Consider the following 16,203-nt stretch of genomic DNA (forward strand, 5'->3'; position numbering starts at 1 on the left):
CATTATCTGCAACTAACAGCTATCATAAATAGAGGCAAGAATCTTGACCACCCATTGATCTATGCTTTGGATTAGAGGATAAAGACAGAAGACTCATCAATGTATAGCTAAGAGAGAAGTTCAAGGAAGCTTATAAATAAGAAAAAAACACAGATAAATTAGAAACTGGAAGGCAAGTTGCCCTTGAATAAAGTGCATGCAGAAGATGGCAGAAAAACAACTCACAGATTCATCAGAAATATTTATTTATTTATTTATTTTGAGACAGGGTCTTGCTTTGTCACCCAGGCTGGAGTGCAGTGACACCATCGTGGCTCAATGCAGCTTAATCTCCAGGGCTCAGATGATCCTCCCACCTCAGCCTCCCAAGTAGCTGAGACTACAGACATGAGCCATCATGCCCAGCTAATTTTTTTGTAGAGGCAAAAGGGTTTCATATATGACCTAGGTTCTGTTAAGCAAATGGCCATGTGCTTTCACATGCTTCAATGGCAGGTGCCGGATCCTATGGACATGTTAATTTCAGACTCCAGCTTAAAGACTTGGAGGCTACACTTCCAAAAGAAAAAGTAACATAATGATAGGTATGACACCCACTCTGTGTAGCGCTAGCTCATAGAATTGGAGGGCTAGAAATTGATCCAGTGGCTATAGCAACTTATGAGGGACAGTCATGCCTAGGAAAATGTTCCCTGGGTGGATTAAAGGTTTAATGTGTGAGAACTGGTGTTTCTAGAGGAGACCAAGCAGAAGTGTGAAGGTAATACTATAAGAAAATAATTTTTAAAGTACCTTTTTTATACCTTTTCCTCAAACACTTCTTGAGGAAAGAATAGATGGGGCTGTTTTTTCAGGGAAAACAAGGATTTTACCAAGGAGAGAATATAATTGGAAGACTCAACTTCCCCCTCCCCATCTCAGCTCCCCTTGAGGGTGGTGGAAACTGTTCTAGAAGAGGCTCTGCCTCCAACCAATAGTGAAGGGAGCAGTTGCTCATAACAAAGAAGGAAGCACATAATCCACACAGGATAGCATCATTGTAGACTACACACAAACTCCCTCTTTCCAAAAATAGCAGTGGGGAAAATGACCTTGAAAGGGAGAAGCCGACAACTGAGTTGCAGAGTTCAATTCAAGAAAAGAATCTCAGAGAACTCGGTGGGTTCTTGTGTTTACAGTTTATTTAATGGAAAAGAGATTGACCTATTGTGGTTTTGATGCCTGCTTTGCTCCAGGATGAGGAAGCATGTCACTTAGAAGAAAAGACAAGGGTTTTCCCTGGTTTCTGACACCAGCAGGGCTTAGGCTCCTTGATCCACAGCAGAGTTTTCTGGGATTTCTTTTTTTAGAGAAAGAGGACTTGCTTGAGGGGTTACTGAGTTGACAGAGGAATGGTTTCCATAGACAGGAACAAAGTGGTTGTCAAAAGCTTGAGGAGTATGTTCTGGGAGCTGGATGACAGGGCTGGAGGACAGCATCATCCTGTTTTCAGCTTCCCTCTAAAGACCCAAGTTACCCATCCTGGGGGTGAGTACCCACCTCAGAAGTCAAATACTCCCCTCTTAAAGGCACAGTCTGCCCTTCAGGGGTGACTGATATCTTTCTGGAGGGGACAGTCACCTTTTCAGGGGCTACAGCCTTCCTTCTAGGGGCCATTGTATTCTGTCTAAGGATCTCGGTCTGAAAATGAACAGGGGTCATAGTCATTCCTCCAGGGCTCACAGACTGATGACTCACAGGGGTCACAGATGGATGACCCACAGAGGTCAGGGTCTTTTCCCCAGGGGTCACAGAGTGATAACCCACAGAGATCAGGGTCTTCTGTCCAGTGGTCACAGATTGATGACCCACAGGGGTCAGGGTCTTCTTCCCAGGGAGCTCAGACTGGTGACCCACAGGGGTCAGGGCCTTCTCTCCAGGGGTCATGGACTGATGACCCACAGAAGTCATGGTCATTGCCCCAGTGATCTCAGTCTTCTCTCCTAGAGCTACAGTGTGCTTTCCAAGGGATACAGTTTCCTTTGTAGGGGTCACAATTGTAACTCTAGGAGTTATAGTCATATTTTCACATTTTCCATGGATCTCAGTGACCCCAGCCTCTCCTCCTGGGGGCAAAATCTTAATATCAGTGGTCCATGCCTTGGTCACAGCCAGCCTTTCAGGGTCAGTGCTTGAAGAATTCACAGCAGATGACAGCCAAAATTGTGGTAAAGAAGTTGAACTGAACTCTAAAGAAAATCAACAGAAAAGAATGAGATTCCTACCACTTCATTCTCATCCTATTAATTACTGGCAGAACTAGAACCACTCCACCACTGAAGAACCTGCTCCAAAAATTCAGAAGTGGAAGATTTAATATTATACCTACTTGAGGACATAGACGAAATCCCACCACATAGAAACCTTGCTCCAGACCCCATCATGTTCACAGGTCCCAGACACCCACAGGCACTCAGTGGATTTGCTACATTTTCCATGCTACATTCCCCAGAAAGGAACCCACCCATTCCTTGTGCTCAAGCCCTCACTTTGACATCTCTGATTGCACCATTAGCAAAACCTTGCCCTCAAGGCCTAATGCTAAAGAATTACTTGATGAATCCTCAAGGAGAAGCTTCTTATGTCTCTATGTTGTAGGAGGCACCAGGAACAAAGCCAGGGGCAAGGAGGCTGGAGACAGCATGCTGTGAACAATGGGACTGGGGCCCACCTAAAGACTTGACCTGACTGAGCTCCAGTCACATTACCCATAAAATGAAGATTATAAACCATCTGTAAGGATGCTTCACCCCTTGCATGCTAGTTTCCATTTCCTAATTGCCAGGGTAGCCTCTACTATCAAAAAGAGATATCAAAAGAAACCTAATTCCCTCAGCCCTTGCCCATGAGAGTAAGAGAAAGAAAGAAAGAAATAACATATATTGAGTGCTAACTATGAGAATTTTCATTCCATAGCTCACTTAGTTCTTATAATAATGTCATGAGTATACAGATTATTCCCATTTTAGATAGAACAAAGGAAGCTCAAAGAGGTCAAATAAGGGCCAAATATCCTAGCAAAGACTGGAAAACATATTGGCCTGGCAAAGCTTTTTCTCTCCCCTCGATGTCATGTTGCCTCACCAAGGCATTTAGATCTAGCAAAGGGACTCACCCAGTGCCTGGTGATGCAACTTCCAACCCCAGCTTCTAGGTCACAGCTACTTACCAGCCCGCACCAGGATATCATTCAATACGTAGACAAGGGGGAAAGGGCCAGTGCCACAGAACGTGCCCCTGACGTCATCCATGTCCAATGTCCACACCATGGCCCCCCCAAAATGCTCTCGCCTTATAAACCACGCCTGTAAAAGTAACAGTCAGTCAACTCACTGTACTTGGCACTCTCCAGACTGGGTACAATGGCAAAAAACTGAAGATAGTCCCTCAGGAAGCAATGTAGCAGGGTGGTTAGGAGTGTAGCCTGCATTTGAATCTAGCTTTGCTGCTTATTAGCTATGGGATCTTGAAAAAGTTATGTAATCCTTATGTGTCTTAACTGCCTCATTTGTTTAAAAAAAAAAAAAAGAGGATAATAACATGGTCAACATTTTTAGACTCAAAAGATTCTTACATGCACATACTACATACAATATGGATGAAGCGTGAAGACACTATGCTAAGGGAAATAAGCCAGACACAAAATAAGAAACAGTGTATGACTCCACTTATGTGTGGCACGTAGAGTAGTCAAATTCACAGAAACAGAAAATAGAATGGTGGCTGCCAGGGGATGGGGGAAGGAGGAAGGGGAAGTTACTGTTTAACGGGCACAGGGTTTCCATTTGAGAAGATGAAAAAGTTCTGGAGATGGATAGTGGTGATAATTATAAAACAATATGAAAGTATTTAATGCCACTGAATTTCAGACTTTAAAATGGTTAAAATGGTGAATCTTGGCCGGGCGCGGTGGCTCAAGCCTGTAATCCCAGCACTTTGGGAGGCCGAGACGGGGGGATCACGAGGTCAGCAGATCGAGACCATCCTGGCTAACACGGTGAAACCCCGTCTCTACTGAAAATATATTTTAAAAAACTAGCCGGGCGAGACGGCGGGCGCCTGTAGTCCCAGCTACTCGGGAGACTGAGGCAGGAGAATGGCGTAAACCCGGGAGGCGGAGCTTGCAGTGAGCTGAGATCCGGCCACTGCACTGCAGCCTGGGCGACAGAGCGAGACTCCGTCTCAAAAAAAAAAAAAAAAAAAGGTGAATCTTATGTTTTTATGTTACATAGGAATGCTACATAAGCCTTCCTAAAGAGTTCCTATGCATAAGATATTTGGATCAATACCTGGCACACAGTGAATCTTCAATAAAACTTAGCTACTAACCCTCTGGGTTCCCCACCTCACTAATCACTATTATTATCATATTAAACTGTAGATATTGCTCTACTGTTTAAAATTCATTTCCTTATCTCACAGTGATGCTATAAAATGCAGTAGAGCAAAATATTATATTCTTCTCACAGATGAGAAAATAAAGGCTTTCATCCACACTTTTTAAAACCTCCACTACAACTAAATGGCAGAGCTTAGATTCAAGTCCAGGTTTTATTATTACTTTGCCAGCGCTCTGTCAAGTCTGATGGAAAAGACAGACTCCATCAGGTCCAAAGAGCTGTGTGCCTTAGCCAAGTCAACTGGCTGCTTTCAGGGGTTGACTTTCCCCAAATGTAAAATAAGAGGAAGGAGGAACCCAATCATTAAGTCTGATACTGTGAAGTTTCTGAGACTTTTATCCTACTTACAAGCTAACAAATTAGCCTGTCAGTTTTGTGTGTACACACACACACACGCACACACACACATATACTCACAAACCCCAACGCCCCAGACCTCTGGATCAGAGGACAGAACATTCATTATTCACAGAAAATAAAATAAAATAAAATAAAATAAAATAAAATAAAATAAAATAAAATAAAATAAAATAAAATAAAAAATAGCCAGAATAGCACCTTGAGTCAGTTTCCATGTCCCAATTACCCAAAGGACAATGTGATGAAGGTCAGATGTTCAATTCACCTGCATGTACAGTGGGGTCTGCGCTACAGAGAAGAACCCTGAAATTATGAGACTCAGAGCTTATATAGAATGGTTGACCTACGTGGCCCTCCTCCCTCCAGAGAGAGGAGAGAACTTGGAACATAAACAAGTCCTCCCTGCGAAGGGGACTTTTGCAATCATTGAAGGTAAGCAAATGGCTCTGGGGGAAAGAGGAAAGCAGCTCTCTATTTTTAGTATAGCTTGTCTGCTTCCTTTGCCCAAAATCCTCACACTGTGCAGGAACTCTGAGAAATCCAGGGTATAATTATCTCCCAACAATAATCCCCAAAGTCTCTTTTAGCTCTGATATTCTGTGTCAAAATCCCTTAACCATCCCCACCCTGGCTTCATGTTCCCTCACCTAGTTCTGCAAGTTACAGTAACTGCACCTCAAAGCAAGACCACCCTCTGCTGCTCATCCCAGGGCCTCCCCCCAACACATGGGGTCAATCCCCTTTCTGACGTCCTACGGGTCTTAGACTTAATTCCATCCAATTGGGTAAATGCGTTGAGTCATTAATCTTTCCTATTTGTGTCTTCCCATTCCCAAACCACAGAGCAAGATCCCACATGGGAGCATGGGAGAAGCCACGCTCTTTTATCTGTCTCCTCCCCAGCAGGCCTCACCCAGTGTTAATGCACAGAAGAGCTACACAGTGAATCCTCATGAGTGCCTTCCTCTCTGGTGCTTCCCACACAAACGTGCCCCCCAAAACAGCCGACACCTGGCATTTCTGCATCACTGGTAAGAGGAGAACTGTGAATTCTCTCTATTTAAGTCTCAATACCAAGCAGTTGCCACATTATGACAATTTCTCACCTTTCAACTGCTGTTCCTTCCAACTACCCTAGTCCAGACCCTCATTATCTCACACTTGTACAAGGATCACATGTGGAGGCATTCTAAAACAGTTTCCAAAGTTTTTCTAAGACCTACTGAATATTCAGGAGTGGAACCATGATTTATACATATATCCAGTCTCTCAGGTGATTCCAAAACAGAGGCAGGTTTAGGAACTGCTGGAGCATGTCAGTTCTCTTTTAGTTCACTATAAAAACCTGCCAGATTCAACTTCATAAAATACCACCTACATGAAGGGAGAGTGGTGGTCACAGTTTGGTTCTAAAAGTTTGAAAATTAAAGGTCATCCACCTGTAGAAACCTGATTTTGCCTTAAAATGTCCACAGGATGAAGACTGAACACCTTTACCAGCATTCAAGTCCCTTTATAAAAAGCCTCTGCTTCACTCAAATTCTTCTTTGAATCTGCTATAAGCTTTCTACATCACTGAGCCTTTCCCCCATGTCATCATCTTCTCCTACTCCTGCTCACCTCCCTCGGGAAGCCCTCCCAGACTTCCTCATTTCTGCTACGTGTCAGTAATATTTACAGAGCACTTACCATGATCTACTTTGTGTTGGTTATTATTTATCTGCTATGAAATTAGTTGGTCCAAATGGAAAGGAAGAGACCAAAAAGATCATCAAAAAGCTGTAAGAACTGAGAGAACTATTTATTCCCTCAGAACCTAGATTCCTTCTCTTCAGAATAGAGAACTGGAACAGATGGGATTACGAAACCCCGGTTAGAACTAAAATGTAGGCATGCCTGAAACTCCCCTGGTCTAATCATCCTCACCTTTCACCCTCCACCCGATGCACATGCATGCATTGCACAGAAAAGGGCCCCATGGAAGCCAGTAAGAAACCATGTGCTGGAGCATGAAAGAACCAGGCTCTCACCTTGTAACTGAAGCTGATGGCATCGTCATAGCCAACCCACTCTTTCCCCTTGTTGGCATATGGGACATACTGATAATCAATCCAGTGCTTCTTCGCTCCCCAGACAAAGGAACAAATCTGCCAAGAGGACCACCAGGTTAGTTCTGGAAAGTGCCACGGAGACAAGCACCAGGAGACAGTTGTTCCTTGCTCAAGGTTAAAGAACCCAAGAATCCCTAACCAGCGAATGAGAAGAAGGTAAACCAAAGAGAGAATGGAGAGGCCACTCAAAAATGAGTTCCTCTCTATTTTGAATAAATTCCTACTGTTACCTGTTCCTTCCTCTACTGTCCATGATGGGAAACAGGGAACCAAAGAGTGGATTACATCCTTAAGAAACCAAGCCAGGGATATAATGCCAGTACCAAAATCGTAAGAGTAACATACCTGATCCTTGACCAAACCTGTATCTCATTCAAAGTGTTTTCACAAACAAGTCTCTCCTGTTCATTAGATCCCAGCACAAACTGCCCCATAGAGGTAGTTCTCAAACTAGCACCCGAACTTCTAGTAGATTTGAAGTTCTTGAAGGCAGGGAGAGCTAGGTTGCTACAATCAATTAAGCATTTGAGTGTCTACTGGATGCCCAGCATTGTGCTAGAAACTATATGCTGCAAACAAGTAGAGGTATGCAAGTTGTGCTGCAGAAGTTAATGTCTAAGTCATTCCTTTGTGCTTTTGGTGCTTTAAAGTGTCTATCAGAGCTTTTTTGCCCTTCAAGAACATTGTTTCAACTCTGCCAACACTCCTAAAAATGCTTCATTGGATTAGCAGGAAAACACCCTCATCCATCCAGCGCAGAGCAGAGATTGCGGAGACTTGCAGCACCTCCGCTACTGCCTAAAGTACTCAACCTGTCCCTCTGTACCTGCTGTCCTCTACCTGGGAAGTCCCTCCCATCTAGTCATTCCTGTCCCTCAGGATTTTCCTGTGTTTCAAACTCCGCTCAAACTCTACCTGCTCCATAAGACCTTTCCAGGTCACTACAGCCACACACTTATGTGGCTAGTATTGTCACCTCTGGTGGTTCCATTCCCTTGGAAACATGTCTCTTTCCACCACTCAATAGCAAGCTTGGTTGAGATGAAGATGAAGAGGGTAGAGCTGGAGTGGAGAGAAAGAACCTGTAGTAGAGAAGGCCTTGGAATTGCTTCAAAATAATCTAGTAGTAGGGAGGGAGGGAGTCAGCAGAGATGTGACAAAATTGGCCATGAATTATTAATGATCGAAGCTGAGTGAGTAGTATGTGGGGGAGGTACAGAGGCTATACTATTCTTTTAATTCTGCATATGTTTGAAACTATATATATTGCAAATATTAATGATTTTTATTTAGGCCATACAAAAGGTCAGGGTTTACTTGTATAGCATTTAAGATCCTTTTTTGGGGTACAATGAAACCCTTCCATCCAGATTCCACCAAGTCCTTCGTCCCTTACAAAGGGCTCAAATAATTTACCCCAAAGAAAAAGAAAATACCCCAGAGAGTGATTTCCCTTGTCCTAATAGCCCACCTCTTTGCCCTGTCCACAGCTCTCACCCTTGCCATTGCCCCTTGTCCTGGCCTTTGCTCCAGCTGGGGGTGGGAGAGTCCTAACTGCTAGACAGAGACTGCTATTCTATTCCCATCACCTCAAAATAAGCCAAGAAGCCTGCTTGCTTGGTGTACTTCCCTGGAGATGCTGGTCCGATCGCTGTGGCCTGCAACCCATTCTTAGAGGCTTTGAGGAGGCGAAAGGTGCGTCCATAGGTGGGGATCCCCATGATGAGCTTCTCTGAGGGTGCCCCAAGCTTTCTCCAATAATTCATAGCATATGCCTGCAGGTAAGAAGAATCCACACTCCTCCTTGTTACTAAGAGCCAATGGCCTGAGCTCAGGGGGACAGATGTCTGGGCCACCTGAGATCTTTCCTTTCCTTACCGAAGATTTGGGGTCTTCAGGCAGAGAGAACAGGGGGCTATTATGTCCTGTGAACTTTTCCCAACTTCCATGTAAGTCATAAGACAAGACATTGATGAAATCCAGGAGTCTGTAAGGGGCAGGAGGAAGAGATATAAAGACCGGGCTAGCCAGATTTTCAAGTCAGATCATCACAGCACTGTCTAGCTAGTTAGCTAGACATTGGTCACCAGAGCTTCCCTGCTCCTTCTGCCTGTGGGGCCTGCCCATGCTGTGCTATCCACCTGCCACTGGAACAAACAGCTGGTTAGGAACAGTTGTGTGTGAGGATCTGAGAGTATCTGTGGAGGTAGGCAGGAGTTAGATGAGAGAAAATACACTCAGGCCTGATACAAATGCTAACAGGCATCTGCACAAATGGTCATGAGTAAAAGCAGTCTGTTCTGTAGCTTGTCTTTCTATAATTCCAGGAGCCATTGAAACCTACCTCCTTTATAAAGCTTTCATCATTACCAGGTTACAGGGATAAGGGTTTACACTGATTATCTAATTTAATTTTAATCTGGCTAATTCCCTAAGTACTGTAAGCATCTCCATTTTAAAGGTGAAGAAACTGAAACTCAGATGGGTTAACTAGTTTGCCTAAAGTTGCCCAGCTGGGTGAGGGCAGGACTCTCTCAATCCTGTCTGGCTAAAAGATCAACACTAACACACTCCATGTCCCCTGCGTCTCTCACTCTCCTCCCACGTTGAAACCACTCTCTAGTGCACTCACACACAGGAACATCCCATTTCTCTTTTGGTCTGCATCTGCCTCAGTTTCCTCTTCTGTAAATACTTGATTCTCAAAGTTCTAGAAAATATACCTAGAGCTGACATGTCCAAAAAGATTTATGTGCTGCTCTTTGTCTAGCTTTTTAACTTTTGCATGAAGAACTGCTCTGAATTATGGGTGTAACTGGGCATTCCTATTTTGTTTTTGTGACAGTGATTATTAATTCACCCATCTCTGATGCTAGCATCTGCTGCATAGTGTATGTCTACAGATATACTCTAGGTAGAAAGAGGCCAGGTCCCTGGGATTCTCTCCTAAGCTGTGCAGAAGACTCTACCTGTGCTAACATTGTTGTGGGCAGATATTACATCACCTCCCTCTCAGGTCTAAAGAAACCCTCAGGGTATAATGGAGCTAGCCCTTGTCCCCACCCATGCCCCTCAGCCCAGCCCCAAACTTGCACTGACGTCAGGGCAGGCACATGGTGAGCTCAAAAACAGTGCTTGGGAAGCTCTGGTGTTCTGAGCTCAAGACACCTGCTTCCCTCCAATGTCCTGCCCCACCAAGGCAATATACACTCACCTTCCTAGAAAGCGCACATCATAGGATGTTTGGACGATGTGTGGGACCCCAGAAACAGCAGCAGACAGCAGCAGCCTTGGGCGCGTGGTGAGCAGTGCCTCCTTCCGGAAGGCAAACAGGAGCTCCTAGGAGGAAAGACAGAAAGACACAGAGAACTGGACAAACAAGAGGTGGGGCCTGGGGAGAGTGTCATCTAAGAAGCATTTACTGAGCTCCTGAGCCAGGCTCTGGGATACGAAGGTGAGTTGGACATGGGCCATGCCACAGGCTCATGAGACAGGCAGATGAGGGCTGATGTGGTGAATGATTTAATCGTGCAGTGGCGAGCAGGCTCAGGAGCATGGAACTCAGAAAGACACTGCCTGAGGGAGCGCAGGAAGCTGCACACAGAAGGCATCCCTTAGGCTGGAGGACTGGAGCAAGTCCCAGGTGCAGAGAAAGGAGCAACCTTGGGGAGTTACAGGTATTACCCTCCAGGGGTTCACAGTAGAAGAACATTCTGTCACCCTCTTCTGCCCCTGGCCCTGGACTTATGCTCCTCTCCTGCCATAAGCCCAGATATATAAAAGTAGAATCATTTCTGGATTCTGGCGCTTCCAGACCAGACTTACTTCAATTAAGAAGAGAAAAGTCCACCGGTCATGCATGGGGCTGCCTCTTAGTCCAGGATATAAGAAAAAAAGATCAAGACCATCAAAGTCATGTGTCCTCAGAAGGGATATAACTGAAGCAATAAACTTTTCACGGTTGGCAAATGTGGACAACATAGTGGTGAACCTGCAGGGAGACCAGGGGTAAGACAACACTATCCACAGAATGACAACCTCCTACAAGGCCCCTTGCAAGCCTGGTGCCCTGTGGTGGGCCTGACAGATGTGGCTGGAGGAAAGGAAGGCAGATCTCCAAAACTCTCCCACCTTCTTACATGCCTCTCCCAGCACCAGGAGCTCAATACCCAAGAGTAGGGAATTCAGGCAGCTAAAAGAAGTTGAAAACCATGTACTGCCCCGAGGCCAGATGGCACAGGGAACAGCAGGCACAGAACCAAGCAGGTAGCCTGGGGTGCAGAGAAACGGCTCAGTCCAGCTCTGTCCCCCAAAACATGGTATGCCTACTGGCAAGGCACTGCCCCTCTCTGTGCTGTCTCCTCATAGGTAACCACTCAATTCCCACAACCTGTCCTAGCACTGACATTTTCTACCTGACTGGATTAGGGGAGAGAACATGAGTCTAGGGCCAGCATGTCCAGAAACATCTATGAGTTAATCTGGGCCTGAGCTGTATAACTTGGCACAAGAGGCCTGTGCTCTGATAAGGGGCTCCTGATCGTGTGTTCTTTCGTTCATTGCTTATTTGATATTTTTTTCTATTTTACGTTGTTTTCTCTTCCATAGTGATGACACTTTGGAAAAATTCTAACTTATTGGAGCTGAACTTTAAGCAACTCTGGGTTAGTCCTGAGCTGAGCCATGATTAGAAGATTAACCAGACTCATAAATAGACCTGGGTTCCATGGTGAGTTTGCCACCTCCTTGCTGGGCAATCTCTGAGGAATACCTGGGACAAATCTGGCAAGTTCCTTAATACTCGTGACTTGTGCTTTCTGCGCTACCAGTTTGGAATACAACCACTTTGTAAGCTTCCTCCAAGTGTTCACGGGTTAATGCATGTACAGCCCTAGCCCAGTATCTGGAGCACTGGGAGTGTTCAGAGACGGGAAGAGGTAAAGCCTGGGCTGGGCAGAGCTAGTTCTCACCCCTCTGCCCCGAATCTTTCCTCCATCTTGCAAAGTGCATCCTCACACACTCTCAGTCCACCAGGCCTCCCTCTCGTGCATCTCATGCCTCTAAGGCAACAAGGCAAGCAGGGCCTCTACCCCAAGCCTCAGCCATGAAATAGGGGAAATGTTTCTTCAGAAAATATGAAGGCAGTTTGTCATCTCAACGTTGCCTCATGGAGATTGAAGTACTAACAAGAGCAGCTGCTACATACTGAACATGTACTATGTGCCTGCACTAAGCTTAGCAATTTTTTTTTTTTTTGAGACGGAGTCTCGCTCTGTCGCCCAGGCTGGAGTGCAGTGGCCGGATCTCAGCTCACTGCAAGCTCCGCCTCGCGGGTTCACGCCATTCTCCTGCCTCAGCCTCCCGAGTAGTTGGGACTACAGGCGCCCGCCACCTCGCCCGGCTAGTTTTTTGTATTTTTTAGTAGAGACGGGGTTTCACCGTGTTAGCCAGGATGGTCTCGATTTCCTGACCTCGTGATCCGCCCGTCTCGCTGGCTTCCCCCTCTGTCTTCACATCTAGCCAACCTGCTCCACCCTCCCAGGGAGAAGACAATAACAGCAAAGTCTCACCTTGAGGTGCCAAAGTTCCACCCGCCGATGGACAGCAGTGTTTTCAGCTCTCTGTTCCTATGATGTGGGAGAGAGGGTTGATGAGCTGAGTCCTCCACTCCAGTGGGCAGCTGCTGCCACATTCTTTTGTTTTGCTCCGTGGAAGAAAAACAGGAAACAGGAGAGATGGGAGGTAAGGGAAGGAAAAGGAGGAAGGTGATATTAGGAGAGAAATGAGCACAGGACAGAGAAAGAAAGACAGACAGAACAATCAACCCAAGGGCCATCACAGCCCAACAACTCCAAGGTTGCACAAAGTCTGCCAAACTCGCGCATGTCCCCATGATGTTTCCAAAAAAAGAGTAGTCTAAAATGTTTCTCTTTTTCCTATTCAACAAATATTTATTGAGCAATGTCTATGTGCCATTTACTGCTTTAGGCACTTTAGAACAGAGAACAACACAGATAAGCTCCCCACTTTCAGGGAGTTTATAATCTAGTGGCATAGAACTTTTTCCCTGCCCATCTATAACCATTAATGCAGTAACAAGCCTTCCTTTGGGCACGGAGAGATCCCAGGAGTTCTGGAGAGAGGAAAATGTAAGCAAACACTTACTGAGCACCAACCCTGTGTGAGACACTGACCTAGCCACTGGGGATACAACGACACAGCAGACACTGCCCCTTCCCTGGAGTAGCTCATAGCTAATAAACGGTAATGAAAACATGAGCATTTGTTGAGCATTAGGGATGTGTAGGCCCACTTTAACCGCAATAATAACTAAAATCCTCACAACTAGGTTCAAAAGTTGAGTTGGGTTTTGCCAGGCAGAGAAGAGAGAGAAGCACATTCCAGGCAGAGGCAACAGCAACTACAAAAGTCAGGAGGCAGGAAAGAGCTCAAGGTGTCTGTGACAAGGAGTTCTCAAGGTGGGGGTGCTCTGGACCCCTATTTGAGAGGAAGCTAGGACTGGAAGAAATAGAGGAAAGTTGAAGAGTAACAAGAGAAATAGACTGTTATCTTATACTGGTGAAATCTGAAAATACCACCCCCACATCCAATATGAACACACCTCTCCTTTAGTTTGTTGAACTCTGGGTAGAGAATTTTCTCGTCCTGGAGATCCTTAGCAACAATCTGATTGTTGTTCATTGAGGCAAAGGCAAATATCAGGTGGGTGCAGAGAAAGGGGTCCAGGTCATGGGGCAAGATCGAGGCGGGGCCTGGCCGACTGTGTGCCCAGTTGGTGAAATAACACACCAGTTTATGGGCAGCACCTGGTAAGGGAGAGCACACATTAGTTGACAGAAACCAAGGGAGTGGATGGAGCTCAGCTTCCAGAAAGCAATGTGAACGCAGCAGCCCAAGAGACCGGGCCACATTTTCACATCCTCTCTCCCTGGCCCTGAAGTACACCTCAAAACTACACTGTGGTTCTATTCCTCCCGCACTGCTGAGGTCTCAGGAAGAAAAGAATGCCTCGTGAAATCCTGGTCAGAATGGATTCTCAAGTCTGGACCAAGGCACACAGTCAGAGACACAAACAGCAGGTGACCAAAAACCCTCTGAGAAACTGTGTTGGATCCCTAATCCCTGTCAGAGGAGCCAGGGAAAGGTGGCTGCAGGGGACACTCAGTGTGGAGGACTTCTCAGCCAGAGACTCTCCCTGGCTCTGGAAGGGAAAACATAGTTTCCTTACCATCCTGGTGTTTCAGCACAAGAACCAGCCCTGCGGGAAGCAAAGGGAGGAGTCACACAGAGATTCACACCCTCCCCAGAGTGGCATACCACAGCACACCCTCTGGTTAGCAAGGGCGCCCACCAACACAGCACCTTACGCAGATGCAGACGTACAAATGGGGACACACACACCATTCACTCATTTCCTAGTCTCTAAAGTTGGACCAGTGGAGCTAGATAGAAGTTCCTTTTCTTCTGATAAACACATGTATATGCTCATGCTTTGCTCAGGGACAACGATGAGTCTTAGAAGTCCCAGAAAAAGCTTCAGGCTAGTGGTTCTCAACCCTTGCTGCAAATTAAGAAGCACTGATATCCTGGCTGGTCATGCAGAGATTCCGATGGAACTGATCCAAGGTGGAACTCGAGCATTTAAAATTTCTAATGTGCCACCAGATTGCAGAACCACTGCTCTGACCATTTCTCCCTGGGGCCCTCTGACCTCTGACCATTCACTATAGCCCATCCCATCTCTATCTAATCCAGGCCCCCTGAGTCTCAGGCTGCTCTCTCAGGAACCAAAGAGATGACAAACTCATAAAGCCTGGCACCTCCTGGACTGAGTGACACTGCTGGGACCTGCCACACTCACCAACCCACAGCAACAGCTTCCACATCTCAATGATCTGATAGCTGTGAGGCCAGAGATGGAGCCCTTTATAGGAGCTTCCCTGTGGATAGCACTGAGACAGCCCAGCTACACACACACACACACACACACACACACACCCACACACACACACCAGTGCCAGGATCAGTAATTTATGAGAGTCATAGTGACCCCAGAACCACCTGTCCTCCCTCTCCAACAAAGCAACAGCTCCAGGTTGGCACTGAATACCAGGAAGAGGGTCTTCCTGATATTCAGTACCACATGGACCAGATATGGGGGAGAAACCCCATATGGTAGCAGCAGTTCTATTATTAAAAGATGATTGGCTGGGAAGCAGCGTAATTTAAAAAAAAAAAGTTTAAACCCTAGCTTTGGATTTAGGCTTTGAATCCAAGGTTTGAATTCAAAGTTTGAGTCTCAGTATCACCACTTAGAAGTTTTGTAATCTTGCACAAATTACCTGCCTCTGCGAGCTTCAGTTTCCATGCTTGTCAAATGGAGATGACAGCTCAGACTTACCTCCTAGAGCTTTATAGAGATCAAAGAGATAATGGGTCAAAAAGTGTTAGTTTTGTGCTTGCATATAATAAGGGCTCAGTGAATAGTAGCTATTATTAGGGATGTCAAAAGGGTTGCCCAGGAGAGCAGAGTTCTGAAACTCAAATGACACTTGCCAGGCAGGTAATGTAAATGGATGGCATAGATGCAATAAAACAGCTCTCTCCATTTTATTAGAAAAGTAACAGTTCATGCCCAATGATGTACATCAACTGACATGAAGCCTCTTGGTCAGGAGACAACAGAGATCAGTATAAAGAGGGACAGCACTCTGAGCAGCTGCTAATGGTTGCCCTGCAGGGAAATAGAACCAGTGTTGCCGGATCCTTCAGTTTCTCAGGAGAAGACAAAACCTGAATTTTTATGAGTCAACAATATTTGAGTCAGTATATGAGCCAATTGTGAGGATGTGTCATGAACCTCAAGAATATGATGGATACAATTCTGGACATCTAAGAGCCAGTTTTTAAAAAATGCAACAACAGGAGTATGAAAGATAAAAAAAAAAAAAAAAATTTATTACCAGACTGCAAGCCAATGATTCATCCGTTTTCTTTCTCTGCTACAGAGGGTCTCAGACCCTCTGCCCATCGTCACAGAGACTGATGCCGCTCATCTCATCCACATGAACTACCACAAGGTTTTAACCAGATGTCAACATAATCCACAACACAGGGAAACAATGACTAGTGATCAAATTCATATAACATCTATCCTTCATTTCCAGTATGAAGAAACCAGGAAAGTCATTGTTTTAAATCAGCAGTTTGCTTGAATATGATGGAATAAAAGCAACAAATTGTATAGAATTTTTGGAATATTTCACTGAAAC

The 16,203-nt window shown here is 45.5% G+C and overlaps 1 protein-coding gene across 1 annotated transcript; it reads right to left on the reverse strand.

Moving 5' to 3' along the window:
• Positions 1-1,159: 1,159 nt before the first annotated feature.
• Positions 1,160-15,741, reverse strand: OVGP1 (oviductal glycoprotein 1). Its single transcript, XM_025367575.1, has 11 exons — positions 14,793-15,741; positions 14,160-14,189; positions 13,533-13,737; positions 12,481-12,537; positions 10,736-10,901; positions 10,125-10,249; positions 8,789-8,897; positions 8,500-8,685; positions 6,830-6,946; positions 3,209-3,344; positions 1,160-2,228 (listed from the first exon to the last, which is right to left on the reverse strand). The coding sequence occupies exons 1-11, from the start codon at positions 14,815-14,817 to the stop codon at positions 1,513-1,515; spliced, it is 1,872 nt and encodes a 623-aa protein (XP_025223360.1). The 5' UTR covers positions 14,818-15,741; the 3' UTR covers positions 1,160-1,512.
• Between the last annotated feature and the right edge of the window lie 462 nt (positions 15,742-16,203).

This window comes from Theropithecus gelada, chromosome 1 (assembly GCF_003255815.1).
Source record: "Theropithecus gelada isolate Dixy chromosome 1, Tgel_1.0, whole genome shotgun sequence".
Lineage (NCBI taxonomy): Eukaryota > Metazoa > Chordata > Mammalia > Primates > Cercopithecidae > Theropithecus > Theropithecus gelada.

Bases quoted from the DNA above. Each gene is read 5' to 3' on its own strand.
- OVGP1 (XM_025367575.1), bottom strand. From the start codon at position 14,817: ATGTGGAAGCTGTTGCTGTGGGTTG. The intron at 13,738-14,159 runs GTAAGGAAACTA...CTCCCTTACCAG, and splicing joins TGTGCTGAAACACCAGGATG to GTGCTGCCCATAAACTGGTG. The intron at 8,898-10,124 runs GTGAGTGTATAT...TGCCCCTTACAG, and splicing joins GATGTGCGCTTTCTAGGAAG to ACTCCTGGATTTCATCAATG.